This window comes from Magnolia sinica, chromosome 13, assembly GCF_029962835.1.
Source record: "Magnolia sinica isolate HGM2019 chromosome 13, MsV1, whole genome shotgun sequence".
Taxonomy (NCBI): Eukaryota; Viridiplantae; Streptophyta; class Magnoliopsida; order Magnoliales; family Magnoliaceae; genus Magnolia; species Magnolia sinica.
The window spans coordinates 3,685,491-3,708,064 of NC_080585.1; the positions used below are offsets into that span (position 1 = coordinate 3,685,491).

General features: G+C 41.8%; 3 protein-coding genes across 3 annotated transcripts; 1 reads left to right on the forward strand and 2 right to left on the reverse strand.

Moving 5' to 3' along the window:
* Window positions 1–1,104: 1,104 nt before the first annotated feature.
* On the reverse strand, window positions 1,105–3,434 carry LOC131223969 (uncharacterized). The gene is made up of 3 exons (XM_058219564.1): window positions 3,318–3,434; window positions 2,394–2,499; window positions 1,105–1,418 (listed from the first exon to the last, which is right to left on the reverse strand). The coding sequence occupies exons 1-3, from the start codon at window positions 3,432–3,434 to the stop codon at window positions 1,105–1,107; spliced, it is 537 nt and encodes a 178-aa protein (XP_058075547.1).
* A 3,231-nt stretch (window positions 3,435–6,665) lies between these two features.
* On the forward strand, window positions 6,666–7,810 carry LOC131222465 (polygalacturonase inhibitor 1-like). Its single transcript, XM_058217534.1, has one exon. The coding sequence runs from the start codon at window positions 6,697–6,699 to the stop codon at window positions 7,720–7,722; it is 1,026 nt and encodes a 341-aa protein (XP_058073517.1). The 5' UTR covers window positions 6,666–6,696; the 3' UTR covers window positions 7,723–7,810.
* Window positions 7,811–11,209: 3,399 nt separating this feature from the next.
* Window positions 11,210–21,212, reverse strand: LOC131222466 (uncharacterized). The gene is made up of 5 exons (XM_058217535.1): window positions 20,387–21,212; window positions 14,488–14,572; window positions 14,185–14,354; window positions 12,931–13,202; window positions 11,210–11,626 (listed from the first exon to the last, which is right to left on the reverse strand). Exons 1-5 carry the CDS (start codon window positions 20,760–20,762, stop codon window positions 11,450–11,452), a joined length of 1,080 nt encoding a protein of 359 aa, XP_058073518.1. The 5' UTR covers window positions 20,763–21,212; the 3' UTR covers window positions 11,210–11,449.
* Window positions 21,213–22,574: the final 1,362 nt, after the last annotated feature.

Sequence of the window (22,574 nt, forward strand, 5' to 3'; positions counted from 1 at the left end):
ACGATGGCCCCACATACAGCTAGTTGCAAGAACTCATCTACAAGTACTTGCGTATGGGGTCCACTGTGAGGCGTGTGTGGCAACCGATCCTCCAGCATGTTTGGCCCACCGTAAAATCGGGAAACCTTAAAGATGTGGCTGGTCCAACCATCATGTACGTCTCATATGAAATTGAAGATTTTGGGGGTGATTGTCCATTGTTTTCTTTGGTGAAGCCCACCTAATATTGGATGGTATGATTTTTACGGCATTCTGTTCTTACAGATCCGTCCCATATGACATATCGGCTCCAGGCAGCAATTACGTTTTCTTTATATATATACCGTCAGCATCTAAGCATTATAACTACTTGGGGTCAGCTACACGAATCCTATTCTGCCATGGAAATATAGCAATTATAACCACACCATCTCATTGCCATTGCCAAGCCCGGATAAAGGAGGATACTGTCAGGTTGGCAGCTGGCGTCGAACTTTGGCCATATAGCTTTTTTTCTCATGAATCCTAACAATCTGACATTTCAGGCCCATCAAAAAAAATAAAATGAATACCATAATCTGATATGTTGATGACTGAAAGACCCAACTTTCATTTGGTCAGACTTTGGCAACATTCATGGTCACCCACCAAAGACTTTTTTGCTTGCTGGAGACTGGAAAATTTCACCATTGCTTACTCGTGCATAGTGATGGTAGATCATTTTGGTAATGAAAGAAAACAAAGAAACACTGATAGAAAAGGAGATGGTGCGTTTCTTCAAAACAAAAAACCAGAGAAAGAGAGAGGGGATAAATAATATGAATAAATGGAAATATGGAGATGATATTGACCAAGCAGTAAGAGAAACTCTTAGTATCGAGATAGCAACATAATATTTTCAAAATAAGCCATAAAAACCCTCATTTTAATATTTTGGAAATTCTGATGGACATGAGAACAATCAAGCATAGGTACCAGTAGTGGCATTAGCTGGCAACAAAAGAAATGGAATATAAGCTATTTTATAACCTGAATCATCTAAGATTGCAAGAATCCAAAGTGGGACAGTGCCCTAGGCATGCAACTACACTTGTATTCTACAAACAGCTACAAAATAGGTGTTGTTTAATAGCTGGAAACCAGCGGGGAAACAGATATGGGGCTTACAGTAGCGGCAACGAAAATAACAGCCTCAGGATTCTTTAGAAATGGAATGCGAGTGACATCAGTCAGTGACAGTGCAGACTGCATGCGTTCTCGCACTTGCTCGAGCATCATTGCAGCTTTCTGTGCTGCATCTTCTCTCAGTGCCTCCCAGGCAGTCCCGTGCTTCAAAATCCCTTCACAGAAGGCCACAACTGCAGAGTGCAGAGAGTGGAATGGCAGCGTGGCAACTGGCGTTGGGTGCAGTGATCCAACCATTGCAGCATGCACTCCCCCTAAAAAACATCAAGAGTACAAAACAATTGAACCAAAAAAAAAAAAAACAACTCGAGATAATACAGAGAATTCAAGACGCAACCAAACATCAAAATTAACTCAACTTTCACAAAGCTTTATTAAGTCAGATATTGTCCCTTCTTTTGACGGGAAAACAATAAAGAGAAATGATGTTTACACCCTGTATTTTTTATACTCAACACCAGTTTCTAGACACATTAGAAAGATGGACATGCACTGTTGGAAGACAAAAAGGGTGCATTTATGAAAACTAGGTACTGCAAAACCAGCTCCCAGAGAAATTAATTGAGGTGCACTCCAATGGTACTGGGCAAATGGGGGACCCACGTGATGTATGCAGGACATCCTACATGTCCATCAGATGTGTGAGCTCATGTTACCCCTAGTTATCAAAAATCAAGGACCACAGCGCAGGGAACAATATGAGTGGGGAACACCCACCCTTGATTTTCACCAGGGTCCACCTGAGTCACAGAACAGACTGATTTTTGGCATGACCCTTCATCCAGGCCAGCTGGTGGGTCTGAATGGCCTCAATTGTGAATACACTGCAGGGAGGGCACCCTATTCAGATCAACAGTAGGCGTCCACTCTCAACTTGTTTCCTGTGGGGTGGCCCACCTGAGTTTTGAGTTTTGGATCCAACAGGTTTTTGGGCAGGTTGTATGTCCTGAATACAACTGTGGGCCCCACTTCTGTCCGATACCACCATAGCTTACAGTGGTACCGACACCACCAGAGCACGCCCCAAGAAATTTTGGATGCATTTCTAACTTCCTATCTTGATCCTGGTATGATCTTTTCTACCATCTCTGCTGAAATAAGAGGTTCAAAATAAAGGGCCCTTGCTATGCTTCCAAAAGTTAAAGAAACGTTCAATAATTACAGATGGCGTGTTCATATCCTATTGATAAAGTGCAAAAACCCAAGCTGCAAAGATAGAAATTTCTTACCCATGCTGAGACCACAGACACCCATCTTCCCAAAGCCAGCCTCAGCCTCCGACCAGTATAAAAGACTTCGAGCTTCCTCAATCGTGACTTTCAGCTTCCTCAATTTCTTACATGTGGAAATTCACATTACAAGTGTTGAGATAGTTCTCAACCGACAAAATTCACCAACTACGTGAAAATTGGTGAGTGCAGGTGTTGAGACAGTCTTCGACCATTGTAAATTCACCGAGGACGTGCGAGTTGACCAAATACAGTAGTTGCGACGGTTTTTAACCGTCGTACATTCACAGAGTAGGTGAATTAGAGAGCACGTATTGAGATGGCTTTCGACCATCATAAATCCACTCTGTGTGAAAAATGGCCGTGAACAGCAGAATTCATCGAGTATCAGTCTTGAGACGGTTTTCGAATGTTCACATGGTGCTGGTCTTGAGACGGTTTTTAGATGTTGTAATTTCATCTTGATAGGTATTAAGACAGCTTTTGACCGTCGAAATTGACTGATTACAGATATTGAGACAGTTTTCGACCCCCGTAATTTCTTCGAATACAGATTGAAATACTGGAGAATTCACCAAGTACAGGTTTTTAGATGGTTATCGACCCTCATAAATTGACCGATTACAAATTTTGACTGTTTCGGCCATTTTAAACTCCGTGTGAAAATTCCAGTATAGGGATTTAGACGGTTTTCTGCTGTCGTAAATTCATCAAGCATGTAAAAATTCACCGTACAGGTTTTGAGATGGTTTTTTACTATCATAAATTCACCTACAGGTGATGAGACAGTTTTCGGCTGTCGTAAGCTCACTTTGTATCATTGCAGCTGAAAATCAACGAGTACAGGTGTTGAGACAGTTTTCAACCATTGTAAATTCACCGATTATGTGAAACATGATCGTGCACGGTTGATTCACCGATTACAGGTGTTGAGACGGTTTTTGGTCCTTGTAAATGCACTGAGTACGTTTTGCGACGGTTCTCAAATGTCGTAAATTCAGGTAAAATTTCACCACCGCAGCTGATACAGTTAGCAACCATCATAAATGCGTAGGCTTTTACAATCAATTGTGGATTGTCACTGTCAACCGTGACTCCTTGACATTTTGGTGTCGACCATGTACCTACCGCTCAATTCTTCTAAAGTCGACCATGCGTTTTCACTGTCAACCGTAACTCTAAACGTTCCAAGGTTGACCGTGCATTTTGATGGTTTTCACGGTTGACCGTGGGTCCCTCTCCATCCTCGAACGTTTGTCTAGCAATTCGTGGTTGACTATGGATTTTAAATGTTGACCATGTCTATCTTCTCATTGAAAATTGACCGAGTACTAACAAATGACCGAGTATAGGGTGAAAAATCACCGAGTACTCATGAAAATTAACCGAGTATTAGGTGAAAATTGATCAAATACTTATAATCATAATTTAATATTTAAGGTTTATAGATGAGAATTTCTCCAATTATACCTGCAATGTGTGACTTCTTGTATGAATGCATCATTTTCTTTCTTTTCTATCTCTTAATTCCTTCAATGTAATGAGTTTCGAATGATGAAGAAAACGAAGTGTAGATTCCATAAAGAAAAATGAGAAGACTATTTGAAAAAAAAGAACAAAAAGAGAAGACAATTTCATGAAGAAATACGAATGGAGGAGACGATTTCAAATGATTTCAGGAAATTAAGTTTGTGGGATAGTAAGGGTACTTCCATCTGGAAAAAAGCTTAGAAGTTTAAAAATGGGAAGCAAAGTATCGGAGGTTTATAAAGACTAATCAGTTAAAAGTGAAATTTACGTAGGAAAATTTCTCCTTTTTCTAATTGGACAATGTAGCACACGTGTGATCCCCTACCCATTTTTCGTACACTCCTCCAATGGATGATCAGAATGGCCGATTTTAATGAGCCACCGTCCATATACAGCGGAGCCCACCAAATGAACGGCTTGGATCTTGCACTCTAGTGCCATGTTGGCATGTGTGAAGAGAGGAGGATTAGCTTAGGCACGCAATTTCATTATCTAACAGTTTCATTCCAGCGGTGCCATATTTGATGACCCGAGGATATGCATCTGGAAATCGGATTGCGTACTGAGTTACTCAGTAGGCTTTTATCGTACTGAGTAAACTCAGTTGGGCCCACTGTGAATTTATGTGGTTTATCCACACCGTCCATCCATTTTTACTGCTAATTTTAAGGGTTGATCCTAAAATTTAAGTAAATCCAAAGCTCAAGTGGACCATTAAACATGAAACAGTGTGGAATAATGATTTCCACCGTTGTGGACAATGTAGCACACGTGTGATCCCCTACCCATTTTTCGTACACTCCTCCAATGGATGATCAGAATGGCCGATTTTAATGAGCCACCGTCCATATATAGCGGAGCCCACCAAATGAACAGCTTGGATCTTGCACTCTAGTGCCATGTTGGCATGTGTGAAGAGAGGAGGATTAGCTTTGGCACGCAATTTCATTATCTAACGGTTTCATTCCAGCGGTGTCATATTTGACCCGAGGATATGCATCTGACCCTTCTACTTTGTAAAAATGGGCCTCTGAATGATCGGTCAAGATCATTGATTGGATGTCCCTCGTGTGCATGCATCATGTCCAAGATATTGTCCGGGTGGGACAATCCTAACCTTCCATATTTTGATACGTGGCTTGCAAATGGATTAATTGGATGTATAGACTCTTCCCATCTGAGATTTTTTTTTTTTTCTGGACACGGTTGAATCCATGGTGTGGCCCATCGGATCAAGAGTCTGGATTATCACACAATACGCCTACTCATACAAAGAGACGGTAAGAGGATACTCTGTATGCACTGGGGTGGAGAATCGTGTAATTCCTCGTTGAGGATTGCCCAAACGAGACGTGGCAAATCGATTGAATGGTCCCACATGCATGTGCACGGATCCGACAGAAGATAAACGAAAAACTTTGAAGCTCTGGCAGAGTATGATAGCTGATACGCAGCCACTTAGAAATTACTTAAAATTTGCATACTTGGAATATAAGCAATTCAAATTAAATTGTCAAAATCATGGGTCTCAGTTCATATTTAGCATGAACCAAAAATTAAAATTATTCGATCATCTAACCATCGGATTGGTGGGCAATGATTCTATGGTTAAAAATGAAAAATATTCAACCATCCTATTTCAATAATTTATTTTCTATGAACCAGACGTTGGAATTGTTCAGCCAATCTGATTTTGAGACGGTAACTAAGAGACAGCATGTGCATTATTTTAGTCCGTCTAAGTTACGTTAACGTCCTCTAATTGTCCAATTTCTGGGTGCGTGCGTATCAAGCGTGATTTACTGCCAGTGTATCAAAAAACTCCCCACTGCGCTCGAGTCATTTCTTGTTTCTGAGGATAACCATTCTCGTTCGTCGTTATTTTAAGTGCAAGACAGTATTCTAGATCTTCCGTCATCGCGCATGTCACATGCACTTGTATCTAATCCCCACTATCCAAATGGTGGGCCACGCTACAGATGATACTAAGGCTGAAAGCCAAAAAAATCAACCTATCTTGGACCAACTGCTTTCACTTGTTGAACCTGTGACTTGGACTACTGTTTTTTTATTCTCAACCGTCCATTCAGCAGCTGTCATTGCACATTTACGATTATTTAATCAATATAAATTTCAGACCAACTTATCCACATCTTTCTCTACGATTTCAACGGTTTAGATTGACTATTTTGACTGCCATTCGTATTGCTGATGAGACACCACAACTTAAAAAAGGCAGTAAGATCCATACCAAAATAGCAGAAAGCAAAAGTGTTGACTGGAGACTTTCCAAAATATCTTACCTGTCAACCATGCCATCGGTAAAACTTTGATACTCTGGAAAAGCATGGTGGTTCAAACGCAGTCACTAAGAAACTGAACACGTGGAATGTGCTTAACTTAAATTAAACAATCGAAGTCCTGGAAGCAGATGTATATGGCCTCACTGAAAAATAAACCGTTCTGATTTCCTAACTCTGTCATCGAAATGCACTTAACAAACGGTTAAAATAAAAAATCTAAAATTCCGAAACAAACAAACAAATTCCCACTAATCAGAGGCTAGGATAGCTCAACCAATGTGAATATCGGTGATGATGACTTAAGTTCCGAAAATTTTGTCAGTTCGATTTATTTAAAGATGTGCGATGTGTACATTATCGAGTGCCTGCGCATCATCCACCAAGGTCTTCCGAGTATCAAACCAACTCCCCAACCCTATATAAAACTACCTTCAGTGCATCTTATTTTACCAGAAAAGAAAATTCCCGCCATGGATTTTGCCCATCGTCTCCTCCTCTTCATCTTCTCCCTCCTCTTCCTTGTTCCCGCCTCTTCTCTCGCTGTCCAACGCTGCAGCCCAAAAGACAAAAATGCCCTCCTCGATTTCAAAAATAGCTTCTCCAACCCCAACGTCCTGCTATCCTGGACGCCCGAGACGGACTGCTGTAACTGGTACGTCGTCGATTGCGACGAGAAGACCAACGTCGTCACTGGCCTCACGATAACGTACGGCGAGGTCGCAGGGCGCATCCCCGACGCCGTCGCACGCCTCACCCACCTCCAAACCCTCCGCCTCAAGAAGCTTCCCAACCTCATTGGGGAAATCCCACCGTCCATCGCAAATCTCACCAACCTCGTCAGCCTCCAGCTCAGCTGGACCAATATCTCTGGTCCAGTCCCCGCATTTCTCGCCAATCTCCGAAATCTCGAATTTCTCGACCTCTCCTTCAACAAACTCTCCGGGTCGATTCCGCCCACCCTCGCGAATCTCCCCAAGATACTCGAGATCCGGCTCGACCGTAACCGGCTGACCGGTTCGATACCAGAAGCTTTCGGTCATTTCACGGGGACCGTACCGGATCTCAAATTCTCGCACAACGGGCTTTCGGGTGATATACCGGCATCTCTCGGTAACATGGATTTCATGCGGATCGATTTCTCGCGCAATAATCTCGTGGGCGACGCTTCGATGCTGTTTAACGCGTCGAAGAAGACGCAGCAGATCGATATCTCGCGAAATATGCTTGAATTCGATTTCTCGAGATCGGGATTCCCGCCCGGCACGCTGAACGTTCTGGACATCTCGCATAACAAGATTCGGGGAAACATTCCGTCGCAGATAACGGACGCCATTTACCTGCAGTTCTTGAACGTGAGCTACAACCGCATGTGTGGGGAGATCCCGCAGGGGTGGAAGCTGAAATACCGGGCCGAGAAATTCGATTACTCGTCTTTCTTCCACAACCGTTGTCTATGTGGGCCCCCACTCCAAGCGTGTAAAACTGATGGCATATGATGTCCATGTGGGGTCTAAGCGTGTAAAACTTGTAGCAAATGAATAAATATCTGGAATTTTGAGGCAATGAGTAGCATGTTCTATTTGAGTATTGACTTGAGACCTGACATCTACTATAGAATTTGATTAGCAGAGTGAATTTTACACTTAAAACATGGTGAACCCCACAGACTTTGGTGTTCCACCGCGAGTTAGGGTCCACCTAGCAACTCATGTAGCATCCAACCCTCTAATATTTGAGGATCACCAAATGAGCTCCAGACACAGGTGCCTGCCCATTTATGTGATATGCATGACTCAAAATGGCATGTTTGTGTGATCTAATTCATCCATTAGATGAGCCAAACTATGTTAACAATGGGTCGTTACTCATGCCTAGATGCAAAGATCCGAAGGCTGCTCAAACCCGATCGTGTCTGGGTGGGGGAAATAAAGACGAGACCCAGGCCCAGCAAGACCCGATTGATTAGCATTGTACAGGTACTCCAGGACACAGCCAGTTGCCTCTCTTAAGGCTCGTTTCCATAGCAATTTCCGAGATCAGGATGTGTTTGGATACACTATGGAACTCGATTGCAATTTATTAGCCGAATCAGGTGGAAAGAGAACGTCTCACACGCTATGGACCCACCGTGTTGTATGTACGACATTCCATCCTCCAGCAGCCTTGTTCCACGATGAAAATCGGACTCCCTAATAATTGGGCGTGGATTGGGTACTGCCTTCACTAGGACCTAGAGACGGACGGTGCTGGTAGGAGCTCTGTGTGGCCCCCACCGTCATATTTGTGTTTTATTAGCTATACATTCATTTTGAAAGATCATTTTAGGGCATGAGCCCAAAAAGGAAGCAGATGGAAGCCTGGAGTGGATCACACCACAGGAAGCAGTAATGACAATGACCTCCACCATTGAAACCTATGTTTAGTTGCCATTGAACCTGTTCATAAGGTCACTTAGACCTACATGAAGGGACAACATAAATATCAGCTTTATCCTAAATTTATGTTGCCCTAGAGATGTTTACAGAGGTAAGAATTCAATCCCCACTGTTTCCTATGGTATGATCCACCACTTAGATTTGTTTCCTTTTTATTGCGCATTCTCTAAAATGATCTTTCAAAATGGATGAACAACTTCAATAAAACAAATACATCACGGTAGGCCCAATAGACCCCATGTCTCTGTCTTGGTCGTGATGGGGTTAGTGCCCAATCCGCCCTAAGGGTCCTAAGGGTTGTTTGGACGCCTGTAAAGTCTTGAAGTTGTAAAAGGATTATAGGTAATCTGATTAAGGGCTGTTCGGATGCATGTGTTTGCATATACTATAAAGCTATAAATTCTGAAACCTAATAAAATTCATGTTTCATGTCACAGGTAAATTTTTTATTGATTAAAAAACATTATACACGTTAGAACATGATGGTTAATATATACTTATGAGATGTGGAGCCCGCCGTAATGTGTATGGTACATCCAATCTATCCATCGTGTACTTCCCTTGATGCTCTCATGTGGCCCTAAAAAAACAGCTCATCCATTATCAAATGGACCACATGAGAGAAGGATGGGACGCCCACCATTAAAAACTTCTAAATTGCATTTGGGGACTGTAATGAGTGGTAGTCATCCAATCCATTTCGTATGTGCATGCTTTAATACTCTCTTAGAGCTGTAAAAAGAAATCAAGTCCTCGCGTGATTTGCAGATTTTAAAAGGTTGGCCACCAAAGCCCTACTGTAATAGATCTGAAACTCTTTTAAAGTATAATGTGTTTACAACTTAGGAAAAATTACAAGCATCCAAAGGATGCCTAAGAATCTGGCCAATCCCATCATCAAGTGAGTCTCACGTGGATCTAAAGGTTTTTGGTGGCTGTCCCTTGATCTTTATGGTGTAGCCCACCTAATGGTTGGATCGCTCTGATTCTGCCTGCATCCTATTTTCATTGAGGGAAGACGCTGCGGAATGGATTGGATAACATCAAACACAAGGTGGCCCCACATGCAGCTAGCTGCAAAAACTCATCTACAAGTTATGGGGGCCCACTGTGACGTGTGCATGGCTACCGATCCTCCAGTTCGTTTGGCCCACCGTAAAATCGGGACACCCTAAAGATCTGGCTGTTACAACCATCATGTACGTCTCACATGAAATTGAAGTTTTTGGGGGGTGATTGTCCATTGTTGTCTTTGGTGTAGCCCACCTAATGTTCGATGATATGATTTTTACAGCATTATGTTCTTACAGATCCGTCCCATATGACATATCGGCTCCAGACAGCAACTACTTTTAAATAGAAACTACCTTTTCTATTGAATCACAATCCCATGCCTCCACATGATTTTATATATCGGAGAGAATTTTGAACCTAGATTTCAATGGCCATGGTGAAACCACACAATGAGGTAAATTCTCATCTCCACTCCATGGTGTTAGAAGATGGCAATGAGAGCGGACAAGTGGGCTCCACCGATTGGCTAGATTGTACGTGTTTAAGGGTCAACCTTCCAACACCCAGATCCATAGCTCAATTGGCAGACTTGAGTGGAGATACCTCGTTTCAACACTTGAGGTCTTGGTATTGATCCCTAGCCGGGGTGGCTAACATGGAGTGTGTGTACTGACATGCTTGTGTACTAACAAGCTAACCCAAAAAAAAGAAAGGGTCAACCTTCCATGGCCATAGGTTTTGCAATTGAACATCAGAGACGTGTGACCTAACAATGCAATAAATATCAATCCATTGTGCTGAAATGCTGAATACTTCTTTCAATAAAGTAATATTTTTTTTTAGTAAAATAATCTTTTTAAATTAATAAATTTGTGGGAGGTGGCTCATGAAACATATCCATAGACTTCAATAACCTAGATGCAGGATTTGGAAGCAAAGAATGGCTTTAAAAAATGGAAGAAAATCACAATAAATAATAAAAGTTCCAAGTCAAGCACAGTTGGATGAGACTGAGCCCATGTCTCTATCTAACCCCTTTTTTTCCCCTTAGATCCGCACGCTCACACCACAATGGGTACTCAACCCATGACCTCATGTTGAAACTCATGTGAGTCTAACACTGAAGCATGATTAAGGACCCAATGTCTCTATTAAGCCCTGTGTGCACACACTGGATAAGAAATAAGTAATTAGTTCTCGATCAAAGAAGATGGTGGTCTTCCTAGAAAGCCAGTTTGTAGGGATGCTTTCCTCGCCAAATCCATATACCCATTACTTTTCAGGTACAGATTGTTTCCATATGGAAGGAGGCAGAAAATTTTCCAACAAGCGGAGAAAAAGACAACCATCCATTCAGCCACAACATCCATCCCACCTCTGGCATACAAAATACATCAAAACACACCATAAGGCTGCCTTTGGATGCGCAAGAGAAAATTGGATCATGAACATTCGATTTAATCAAGAGGAAATGACGACAGCTAATGATGTTTCCACTTTACGAGACTAGAGCATCAAGATGCACCCCAAAAGATGAGAGAATTTCACCAGGGATCAAGAATCGTATCCCACAAAGCATTTTATTATGTTTTCTAATGACACATGCCCCTGACCATTAAAATATACATTTTCCCCCTTTAATCAGGAAAGTTTCTACTAAAAACACAAGCCAATAGGATGGGGTGTGAGAGGATTAGCTCGGGTACATGTTAGAGGTGCAATGAATTGGATAAGAAAACATTACCCACATCAAAGAATCATCGAAACGTGGCAGTCACAATGAAGAACCCTTCCACTGTAATCTGTCGAGTGCGTCAACAATCGCCCTACGGAACTCGTCATTGTGTAGGAGGAAAGATGAGACATGCCCACCCATCACCCATCTCACTTCTGAACCTGGCCAAGCTCTTTGGAGCTCCATCACTGAGTGCTTAGGAATGTACCCATCATCCTGAAATTGCAAAACGATGCATAGAAAGATCTTATCAAATCAGAAGTTTATGAGAAGAGTTACAACATTCACTCAAGTGATCAAAATGGAACTAGAGAGCAAGTCATTACTTTCTTTAGGGCAGGTAATAACACAAATTGCCCATGTGTGTAGTGGATGTGATGAACATACTTCTACAATCAGATGCCATGCTCCTTGAGTGTACTCCTTGAAATGTAAGGAGCTATTTAGTGAAGGGTACAAACAACAATCACGCCCTATTCAAAACGGCCCCACTCTAAATTGAAATTTTCACTTCCGTTTGGAAAGTGCAGAAACCCTGGTCAGCATTGGGCAGAATGGAGAAAGCCCATCAAAGCAGTTCCTAATGCCATTCTGCTCCATGAAAGTATAGCAACTTCCAAACAAGCCCTAGCACATGGTCATTACTCATTGACTCACATGTTAATGCTTTTAGTTACCAGGAGCGCCCATTTAAATATTTTCCGTCAGCATCTAAGCATTATAACTACTTGGGGTCGGCTACACGAATCCTATTCTGCCATGGAAATATAGCAATTATAACCACATCATCTCATTGCCATTGCCAAGCCCGGATAAAGGAGGATACTGTCAGGTTGGTGGCTGGCGTTGAACTTTGGCCATATAGCTTTTTTCCTCATGAATCCTAACAATCTGACATTTCAGGCCCATAAAAAAAAAACGAATACCCAAAATCTGATATGTTGATGACTGAAAGGCCCAACTTTCATTTTGTCAGACTTAGGCAACATTAATGGTCACCCACCAAAGACTTTCTTGCTTGCTGGAGACTGGAAAATTTCACCATTGCTAAACAGCTTGCACGTAGTGATGGCAGATCATTTTGGTAATGGAGGAAAACAAAGAAACACTGATAGAAAAGGAGATGGTGGGTTTCTTCAAATAAAAAACACACAGGGAGAGGATAAATAAAATGAATATATGGAAATATGGAGATGATATTGACCAAACAGTTAGAGAAAATCTTAGTATTGAGATAGCAACATAATATTTTCGAAACAAGGTATAAGAAACGCAATTTTAATATTTTGGAAATTCTGATGGACACGAGAACAATCAAGCATAGGTACCAGTAGTGGCATAAGCTGGCAACAAAAGAAATGGAATATAAGCTATTTTATAACCTGAATCATCTAAGATTGCAAGATTCCAGAGTGGGATAGTGCCCTAGGCATGCTACTACACTTGTATTCTACAAACAGCTGCAAAATAGGTGTTGTTTAATAGCTGGAAACCAGGGGGGGTAAGGATATGGGGCTTACAGTAGCGGCAACGAAAATAACAGCCTCAGGATTCTTCGGAAGTGGAAAGCGAGTGACATCAGTCAGTGACAGTACAGACCGCATGCGTTCTCGCACTTGCTCAAGCGTCATTGCAGCTTTCTGTGCTGCATCTTCTCTCAGTGCCTCCCAGGCAGTCCCGTGCTTCAAAATCCCTTCACAGAAGACCACAACTGCAGAGTGTGGAGAGAGGAATGGCAGCGTGGCAACTGGCGTTGGGTGCAGTGATCCAACCATTGCAGCATGCACTCCCCCTAAAAAACGTCAGTAGTACAAAATAATTAAACGAACAATGAAAGATATGGAAAAAAAAAAAAACTCAAGATAATACAGAAAATTCAAGACGCAACCAAACATCGAAATTAACTCAACTTTCACAAAGCTTTATTAGGTCAGATGTTGTCCATTCTTTTCACGGGAAAACAATAAAGAGAAATGACGTTTACGCCCTCTATTTTTTATACTCAACACCGGTTTCTAGACACATTAGAAAGATGGACATGCACTCTGTTGAAAGACAAAAAGGGTGCATTTATGAAAACTAGGTACTGCAAAACCAGCTCCCACAGAAAATTGAGGTGCACTCCAATGGTACCGGTGGGGGATCCACGTGATGTATGCAGGACATCCAACATGTCTATCAGATGTGTGAGGTCATGTTACCCCCAGTTATCAAAAATCAAGGACCACAGCACAGGGAACAAGATGGGTGGGGAACACCCACCCTTGATTTTCACCAGGCTCCTCCTGAGTCACAGAACAGCCTGATTTTTGGCATGACCCTTCATCCAGGCCAGATGGTGGGTCTGAATGGCCTCAATTGCGAATAGACTGCAGGGAGGGTACCCTATTCAGATCAACAGTAGGCGTCCACTCTCAAGATGCTTCCTGTGGGGTGGCCCACCTGAGTTTTGAGTTTTGGATCCAACAGGTTTTTGGGCAGGTTGTATGTCCTGAATACATCTGTGGGCCCCACTTCTGTCCAATACCACCATAGCTTACAGTGGTACCGACAACACCAGAGCACGCCCCAAGAAAATTTGGATGCATTTCTAACTTCCTATCTTGATCCTGATATGATCTTTTCTACCATCTCTGCAGAAATAAGAGGTTCAAAATAAAGGGCCCTTGCTATGCTTCCAAAAGATGAATAAATGTTCAATAATTACAGATGGCATGTTCATATGCTATTGATACAGTGCAAAAACCCAAGCTGCAAAGACAGCAATTTCTTACCCATGCTGAGCCCACAGACACCCATCTTCCCAAAGCCAGCCTCAGCCTCCAACCAGTATAAAAGACTTCGAGCTTCCTCAATCGTGACTCTTCCTAACAATAGCAAGTCACTGACACAGAGGAGCTTTGCACCATGCTGCAGTCTAGGACGTCGCCGTCCATAGAAAGGGCTGCTCGAATCAACACGTAATAATTTATCAAGTCACCAGCACAGTTTTCAAATCTGATAAACAGGCAATGTCAAAAGTCGCAGGAGGAAAAGCTTCCTCCTAGTTTCAGAGCAGCAATAAAAGGATGGCTCACCTCTCAAGTACCATGGTCGCAATGTTTTCCTTCAATAGCGGCCCACCGAGACGCAACCTTCTCTCAAATGTATGATCCCCAGTGCCTACAAAAATTCTGACATCTCATACCATTTGGGCCTACAAAAATTATCAGATGATAACCAAGACAGAAATGCCAAAGGAGGATATAGATTTTTAGCAGAGACAAAAAAATGTGTTACTTGGGGCACACTAAAAGAGGCACCTCTTTAACTTCAATCTTGTTTTTCGATACAGTAATCATGATTCATAAGTGCCAATAGAAAAAGGAGAACAATTGAAATTTACAGCACCACCTTATTTTGGACAGGGATCTTAGTGGTTAACCTAACCAAATAAATGACATGTTCCTAAGTCCGTTGAAGAACTTCCATCGAAGAAATGGATCTTGGATTTCTCTGAGGATCTTGTTTCAGAAGTTCATAAGCGAAATGTATTTGACAAAAACAGATTACACCACCTGAACCTAAGTCCATTGAAGAACTTCCGTCGAAGAAATGGATCTTGGATTTTCTTCTTCTTCTTCTTGGATTGAACCCAAGTCCTTTTTTTAGTCATTGTAAACAATCATGCCTTGATACATTTCTGTTTTTACATGACGTCAAATCATCAATTAAGACTTAAGGGAGTGATTCATTTGGCATTACATTTCACATGCGCATGCAAATCCACAAAGCATACAGACTTGCAGATGCGAATCTATAAAACATACAAAACATGTCATTGTAGGCTGCACTTTTCCCATCACTATTTACACTGGGTGCTCAGTAAAGCTTAGTGTGGCTTTTTTGGCAACACAACATCTTGCTAAATCGCGGCCAGGAGGGATCCCGCAGCAACAACATCATTTTACTTCACGCCAAGATTTTCCAAGAAATGACTGACTGCAAGTTTCAGTCTCATTTTCAAGACAGGTAAGACGAGTTGTGGGTTTGTAGCTCATAATTGCCACATTACCGGGAATTGCGTAGAAGATTGTGGGGTGGCACAGGATCAAAGTAAATCCAAATCTAAAGGTTCATTTAAGGAGGGTATACAACAGTTAATCTAATCTACTTTCACGCAACTTCCCAAGTTTCCCATATCATCAGGCAATGAGTGGTGCATGTTTTTTAAAATAATATTCATTCAAATGATGTCTCCAATGTAAGCATATGATTAGGCTTGTATGCAAATATCATGAGACTAGAAACATGCTTTCAATATGCATGTTTATAATCAGATTTCAGTTAAGAGGGGTAAAATCATCTAAGCGACCGTTATGCTGGGCCATGGATTGTACATTTGGATGGGTAGATGAACATCTTTAAGCATCGAGCGACGCAACTACAAAATGGACCAAAATGGGAAGCTGAAAGAAGAATACCGGTGGCCCACTCAAATCACCCACACATTTAGTTGGATAAGCCTCTTTGCTCTCCGGATCCGATAGCTATAGATGGCAACCAACAATCTCTAGTTACAATCTAGCCATGCAAAACAGGCCCCACCTCGATTTCCCTATCTTCTTCTTCCTTCTTTTTTTCTCCTCTATTTTCTTTCTTTTCTTTTCCTTGTTTTCTTCTCTTATCTTCGTCTTTTCTTTCTCCTTTTTCCTTCTCTTTTCTTTGCCTCACTTTTCTTTCTTCTCTTCTTCTCTCCTCCTCCCTCTTTTCCCATTGTTATCAACAATGTTGGGAAAGGGAGAAGATGAGAGATATATGAGTGGGGTTAAGTGTAGTTACATGTGAAGATAGAGGAGGAATAGAGAAAGCACATAGAGAGAGAGAGAAAGTGGGGTAGGTGGGGACCCAGATGGGCTCCCATACCCAGTGGGCCCCACCTAGGGATTGTCTCTCAACCCTTTAACATGGGAAGGAAAACAGCCATCTCAGTGCTCATCTAAACAAAATTCATCAAGACCATGAAAGATTAGTGACGTCCAGAGAGTAGGACCAGCTACAACTCCAATGTCTCTGTGCACAAGTGCTTATACGCCAAATGACCACCACACTAGCAACCTCCGAAGTTCTCCAAGGCCTGTCCTAGACCCACGTGACCACACCGGGACAAGACAACCCTCAATCTCGAGTTGCTCGGCCCTATTATATGTACTTATGCACTCGTCGAGTTCAAAAACATCATACTTGTAAAGCATTGATGGACACTTCTGAAAATGTGTATTAAAACATTTATAATCTGTGAAATACAGTTTGTAAACATAACATTTCTCATAAAACCTCGATAATGCCATGGCGAATTAGTCTCAAAGTGCTTAATCTCGGCTCTAGAAACCTAGCGTCGCTACCAAGTGATCTTCCCCATGCAAATTCACAATTCAAAATCAACTAAGCCGCTTTCCTAGCAATACATCCACAGTGAATCATGTATGACCTTTCTACTGTACGCCAAAGTAGCAACACCTAATCTCAGCCTACTTTAAGGGAAGGTGTTACATTAAGGCACAAGGGTACTGGACCAGCCACTAGCACAATATATTGATTAAATCGAATGAAGCACCAATAGGTAAAGGGTCATCAAGCAGAGCTTAACTCTCTGAGTGGTGTCGCTCATCTATGCAGCAAAGTAAACATTATTAGGCATCCGTTGGGTCTACAGTGTGTAGGTCCAGTCTAAAACATGTTGAGCACTACTCATCTCAATGAATTCTATAACCCGACTCTATCCAAGCCATTATGTTATTAGGAAACATAGGTTTCCTCTAAAACACATCAACAACCAATTCATCTCAGTAGTCAGTAACTCCCACTATCATAGTGAATGTCATTTAACTTTTAGAGTCCCATTTCCAATCATCCAACTGATGTAGGACGTGTGATCTAACTATTTGGATGCAGGAGATTATTAACAGATTAGTCAAAGTAAATCAAATATGATAACATGCTATCCGACCATGATTAAAGGAGTACCAAAGAGACAATAAAATTCATATTTGCATTAAATTCACAATCCCACACAAGCATGAATCATGTAAGCATGAAAACCTAAGGCCCAATGAGATATTGGAACTCTCACATTAGCATAGGCATGGTCCTAATTCAATTGGCAGATTTGGCGCAATTCTAGGGTTAGGAAATTTGGGAATTTGGGATTAGGGCTAGGGAGAATTATGGTTTGTGGAGAAAGTGTTTGAGAGCTAGAGTATTGGGTTAGGGTTTTAGGCTTAGGGCTAGGGATCTTAAAGGGAAAAACGAGCAAGGATTAAGAGGGAAAGAGAGAGAGGACTGGTTGTACGGTAACACCCGTACGGACGTATGGTCTAGGGTTTTGGTCTATATGGTCGTACAGCTTCAATGCGCTAGGTTTAGGTGGTTTTGGATGTGATGGGGATGGATTTGGTTGAGAAAAAAAAAAAGGAAAAGAAGAGGTAGAGAGAAATAAAGAAGGATTGAGAGAAATGGAGAAAGAAAAAGTAGAAGAAAATACATCGATTGTAGAAGAATAAGATAATGAGCTTCACACCCTTGGATTCACACCAAAATAGCCTCTTTTCACAAGGGATTCTCACTTCATATGAGAGAAGATGCTTTTTTTGTAAGCAAAAGAGTTTTTTATTCCAAAATCAAATGGCTAGGGTTGGACGTCCCCCCCTTTATAGCCTCAATAATGTGTTTCTATAATAATGCCCCTCACTTAAGTAAAAATGTCACACACGTCCTATAATGCCATAAAACATAAATATGTTAATCCTAATCTATTAACAATCAACAAAAACATAAATTATGCTAATCCAAACACTCATGATCAAAGTGATCAAAGATCACAATGATCCAACTATCCAATCAAAGGATCAACACAATCCAACAGTCTGATCGCCGTGTCTTTGCGATCCAACAGTCAAGACTCATCAACTAAGCAGCCCACATGCATCTTCCTGGTGTAGGGCCTTCAAAGATGCACGATCATGCATATGGGGTTTTCAAGGCCTTGGTGCGGCCCACCCAAGCCCATGTACAAGTCATCAAGCCAAAATGAAAGCTGGGCCGATCTCCTCCTCCTCTGGTATACTCTAAATGGTTGAATATCCCCATCACCAACATTGTCCACCATGTGTGGCAGTGGTACAAGGCAATAAATGCTAACAAGCAAAAATCTCACCTAAACATTTCTTGGATCTCATGTCAAGAAGCAAACAATAAATCTACATCTATGACTTGAGGTGGTCATGCCTTGCTTCGTGCTTCCTTATCTCCTATAATACTACAGACAGTGGTAACACCACCCTACATGTGCAACCTGAACATGCCCCTTGTCTACATGTCGCAGGTGATCCATTCCCGTGCATGTGGGGAAGATCGGCCAGCCTGCGAAAAGAAAAGGGGAACCAACTCAAGCTTATGATCCAAATCAAACCATCTCAAGCTTATGATGCACCATTAAACTTGCACATGGATATTAAAATTAACGTGAAGACTTAAACAGTAAAGGGACAATCTAAAACAGTGAGTCCTCAGGCCACAATGTTAGTCATCTTCAGCACCCACTCTCAGCAAATCTCAGATACTTCATCATGGGACCTCTACCAACATAACTGGTGAGGGGCATAATCGGAAGCCTTACAGGAACCAACCACACTCTCATGAGCCCCATCTACCTGACATATGCCTCAAGTAAATCTCTTACAACCGGCTTTATCATGAGATCAACCAGCATCTCTTTATTAGGAATGTGGTTGGGCACAATCTTCCCATCTCTCACCTGATCATTGACACAATGATGTTATATCTCAATGTGCTTTAACTTCTTGTGGTGTCTAATATCCTTAACAAGATTTTTAGCCAACACATCAATCCTTATAACGAGAAGACCTTTAGAACTAAAGAATCATCCAAGGCTCTAAAAATATCATGATCCACACACTCTCTCAGATGCTAGCACATTGCACTATATATGGTTCCATGGTAGAGGATGGTACAAGATCGTTTCTTGTTGGACCATGTGATGGCACTTTCATTCAATATAAATACAAAACTAGAGGCATCCTAATCATCTCCACAAGGCATCAAAATATGTTAGCATCCTTAGGTCAGTGCACCTTGACAGCACCGCATGAAGTCCTTTCCTCTGGGATAATGGAATATTCTCATAACCGATCAGCAATGCGTCCAACCTGGGTAGTTGCCTGTGATATCAACTCAAAAGCCCACACCGCAACAAAAACATGCCTACACTAGCAAAAAGAACAAAAGACAGCTTTCCCCACAACCTCAAATCCGGGACACATCTTATCTCACTTGGCTTGGATTATGCATTGTGAATCGTTCCAAGATCTTCTCAATATTCAAGGCCTATGATATTCTCGAAAACTTCATAAAACGGTCTGGCTAGGATGAAATTCACCTTCTTCAAGATCCTTCATCTCAAAATTAAACGCACTGGACCTACAAGGGCTGCTAATATGAGGACCTATGATATTAGGTGAGCTGGGCTGGAACCCGAGATCTCAATCGACGAAATCTCATGCTACAATATTGCCTAGAAATCCAACACATTAACCAGTAATTTTCAGACAGAATTACAAAAAGATCAATGATGAGATAACACGATATCCCAAATCTATCAACTCCCTTGATAAGGTGACTGAGTAGTTTGCGAATTTCGGTTTACATGTAACATGAGATTGAGATCCATCTAATATCATAGAGACTAAAAACATGCTTTCAATCTGCTTGCTTTTAATCAGATTTCAGTAAAAATCTAAGTGATTGTTACTCTCAACATATGCAATCCATTCCATAATACCAGCAATGAAGAAGACTTGCAATTACAATTCAAGTTAATTCAACCCAAAATCCAATTCAATTCAACAAGAAAAAAAAAACACCAAGATAAGCAATTTAAATTCAGTCCCTGAAAACTAACATAGGAAGATCAGTTACCTGCGAGGTGAACTACGCAAGCCATCTTCTGAGGCGGAACAGACTTCGGCATAAGGAAAGCGACCCTCGCATTGTAGCTTTCAGGAGGCAATGCGTCAATCAGCTTCTCATCACATGGAGTCCTGAAAACACCCTCCCGGAGGCAAGCAGTCCTCGTCTCCCAAACCGTCCGCCAAACGGGCTGAACTAAATTGGGGGGCCAGTTCTCGCTGACAGCTTCAGGTAAAAGCTGCTTGATCATGTTCTCCAACATATCGAGCTTGCTACCTCCCCATCCCCGCGAGAAAAAGGGCGTACTTAGTTTCGTCCGATGCATGCACGCGCCATAGATATGATCCAAAACGTAATGCAGGACGCCTAGATTTACCGTAACCATTGTTGGGGAAAAAGAAAGCCTGCAAACTCAAACGCCCAAAAAATCCTAGAAAAAAAAAAAAAATACCGCTCCGATCCAATTGAGATCGGAAAAAATATTGAAAGTTCACAGTCGGAAACTCTATAAAGAAAAAACTCACAATCTCAAACACCGAAAATCATATGAATAGGGTATTTTTTTAGTTCAACTGACAGAAGAAAAACACAGTTATTATTCACAAAAATTCCCACAAATCAAGAGGCCCCAAGTCAGAAATTCCCGATACCAATCTCATCCAAAGCTTAAAATCCCAAAACCCATTGGAAAAGATCTAGAAGAAAACCCCGGCCAATAAATCCCAGAAATCTGATTAAAAAGCCAAGAAAAAAGACTAAAAATCAAGAGAGATGAATGCGAAAGAATCGAAAGAGGTTGGTAAGAAGACGGAGAAGAGAAAGCCCAAACAAAAGCGTAAAAATCAATGGGCGATCTGAAACTTAAAGAGAGGAAATTACATAATTACACACGACACCACATTATCCGCGGGTTTTTAATTCCTTCTAGTGGGCCCATGGTTTGGTAATCCCAACCACTGGTCTATTTCTTACCACCGTAGATGGACCAAATTCTCAAAATATCTCAGATTTCAACGCCTCAGAACCGATCTTGGTGCCTTTTTCATTTGACTGCGGAGCATTGTTTTGTTTCTCTTCCTAGTTGTCTATCTTTAGATCAGAATTTAAAAGTACGAGATTTTCCTATCGAGAATGAACCTTCTCTGTATTTCATCTAAATGCGGGGTGCAACAGATCAACGGCATGGATTGCTAAATCATGGGTCCCAATTGTTGGAATAGAAAGATCGTATATACAACTCAACTACGTAGGTCGCGTATGATATTTTTCCCCACAGAGAATAGAAACCGCTTGGTGGTTGGTGGTGCGGTGGCATAGTGTGGGCCCACAACTGCCACCTCATACGGTTCGCTCTTTTAGGCTTTCAACGATTTGAGAGGCCACATGGTCTGGATAAGGAGCACTTTCGTGGAAAACGAGACGAACCTAAATCGCGACCAAACACGCATCTTAACCGTAGAATTTACGGGCCACCTATTTCTCCCTGGTGGCGTGATCCCCAAAGTTAGATCGATGGGCTTCCGAAGCCATACCTTAATTTTCGGTAAAGGGTGATCGTTGATCCTAGCCGTCCATCGAATGGGACCGTACAGACGTTCAAATGACGCCGTCCATTTTTTTTTATAGTATCCGTGGGATTCAGGCTCACGACTATGCTCCCTCCTTCGGGGCCCATATGATGGCTTGACGTGCGAGAGTGAATGCTGACCATTGAAAAAGAAATTGTCATATTGCTCACAATCCACTCCACAACGGTCAGGATCATCTTTGGGGCGGACTCGGATCAGGTGGTATTGCCAACACCACCCGAGTGGTGGTTTGTTGATGTGTTGGGCGCCGTGGGGCCCAACTTAATATATAATTCATATATCCACGTCGTCCATCCGTTTTGACTTCTCAATTTAGGGCATGAGCCAAAAAATAAAGAAGATCAGAAGCTCAAGTGACCACACCGTAGGAAATGGTGGTGATTGAACTCCCCCCATTAAAAACTTATTGGGTGGACCACTTAATTTTTAAACCAAGCTGATATTTGAGTTTTCCCTTCATCCCATTCCGAGTGACCTTATCAACAGATTGATAACAAATAAACATTACAGTGGGTGTCACTATCCCCGTTGTTTCCATTGATTCGGTGCACTTCAGCTTAGGATCTTCTGAACTAGTAGGTTTGTCACATGAAATGAGGGAACAAAAA

What these genes read in the sequence shown, in the direction of transcription:
- LOC131223969 (XM_058219564.1), bottom strand. Translation starts at nt 3,434, where the DNA reads ATGGTTGCTAACTGTATCAGCTGCGGTGGTGAAATTTTACCTGAATTT. An exon ending in CAAAAACCGTCTCAACACCT is followed by an intron (nt 2,500 to 3,317) that starts GTAATCGGTGAA and finishes TCCACATGTAAG; the next exon opens with AAATTGAGGAAGCTGAAAGT. An exon ending in TGTCTGTGGTCTCAGCATGG is followed by an intron (nt 1,419 to 2,393) that starts GTAAGAAATTTC and finishes GATGTTTTTTAG; the next exon opens with GGGGAGTGCATGCTGCAATG.
- LOC131222465 (XM_058217534.1), top strand. Translation starts at nt 6,697, where the DNA reads ATGGATTTTGCCCATCGTCTCCTCCTCTTCATCTTCTCCCTCCTCTTC.
- LOC131222466 (XM_058217535.1), bottom strand. Translation starts at nt 20,762, where the DNA reads ATGGTTACGGTAAATCTAGGCGTCCTGCATTACGTTTTGGATCATATC. An exon ending in GCGACCATGGTACTTGAGAG is followed by an intron (nt 14,355 to 14,487) that starts GTGAGCCATCCT and finishes TGATTCGAGCAG; the next exon opens with CCCTTTCTATGGACGGCGAC. An exon ending in TGTCTGTGGGCTCAGCATGG is followed by an intron (nt 13,203 to 14,184) that starts GTAAGAAATTGC and finishes GACGTTTTTTAG; the next exon opens with GGGGAGTGCATGCTGCAATG.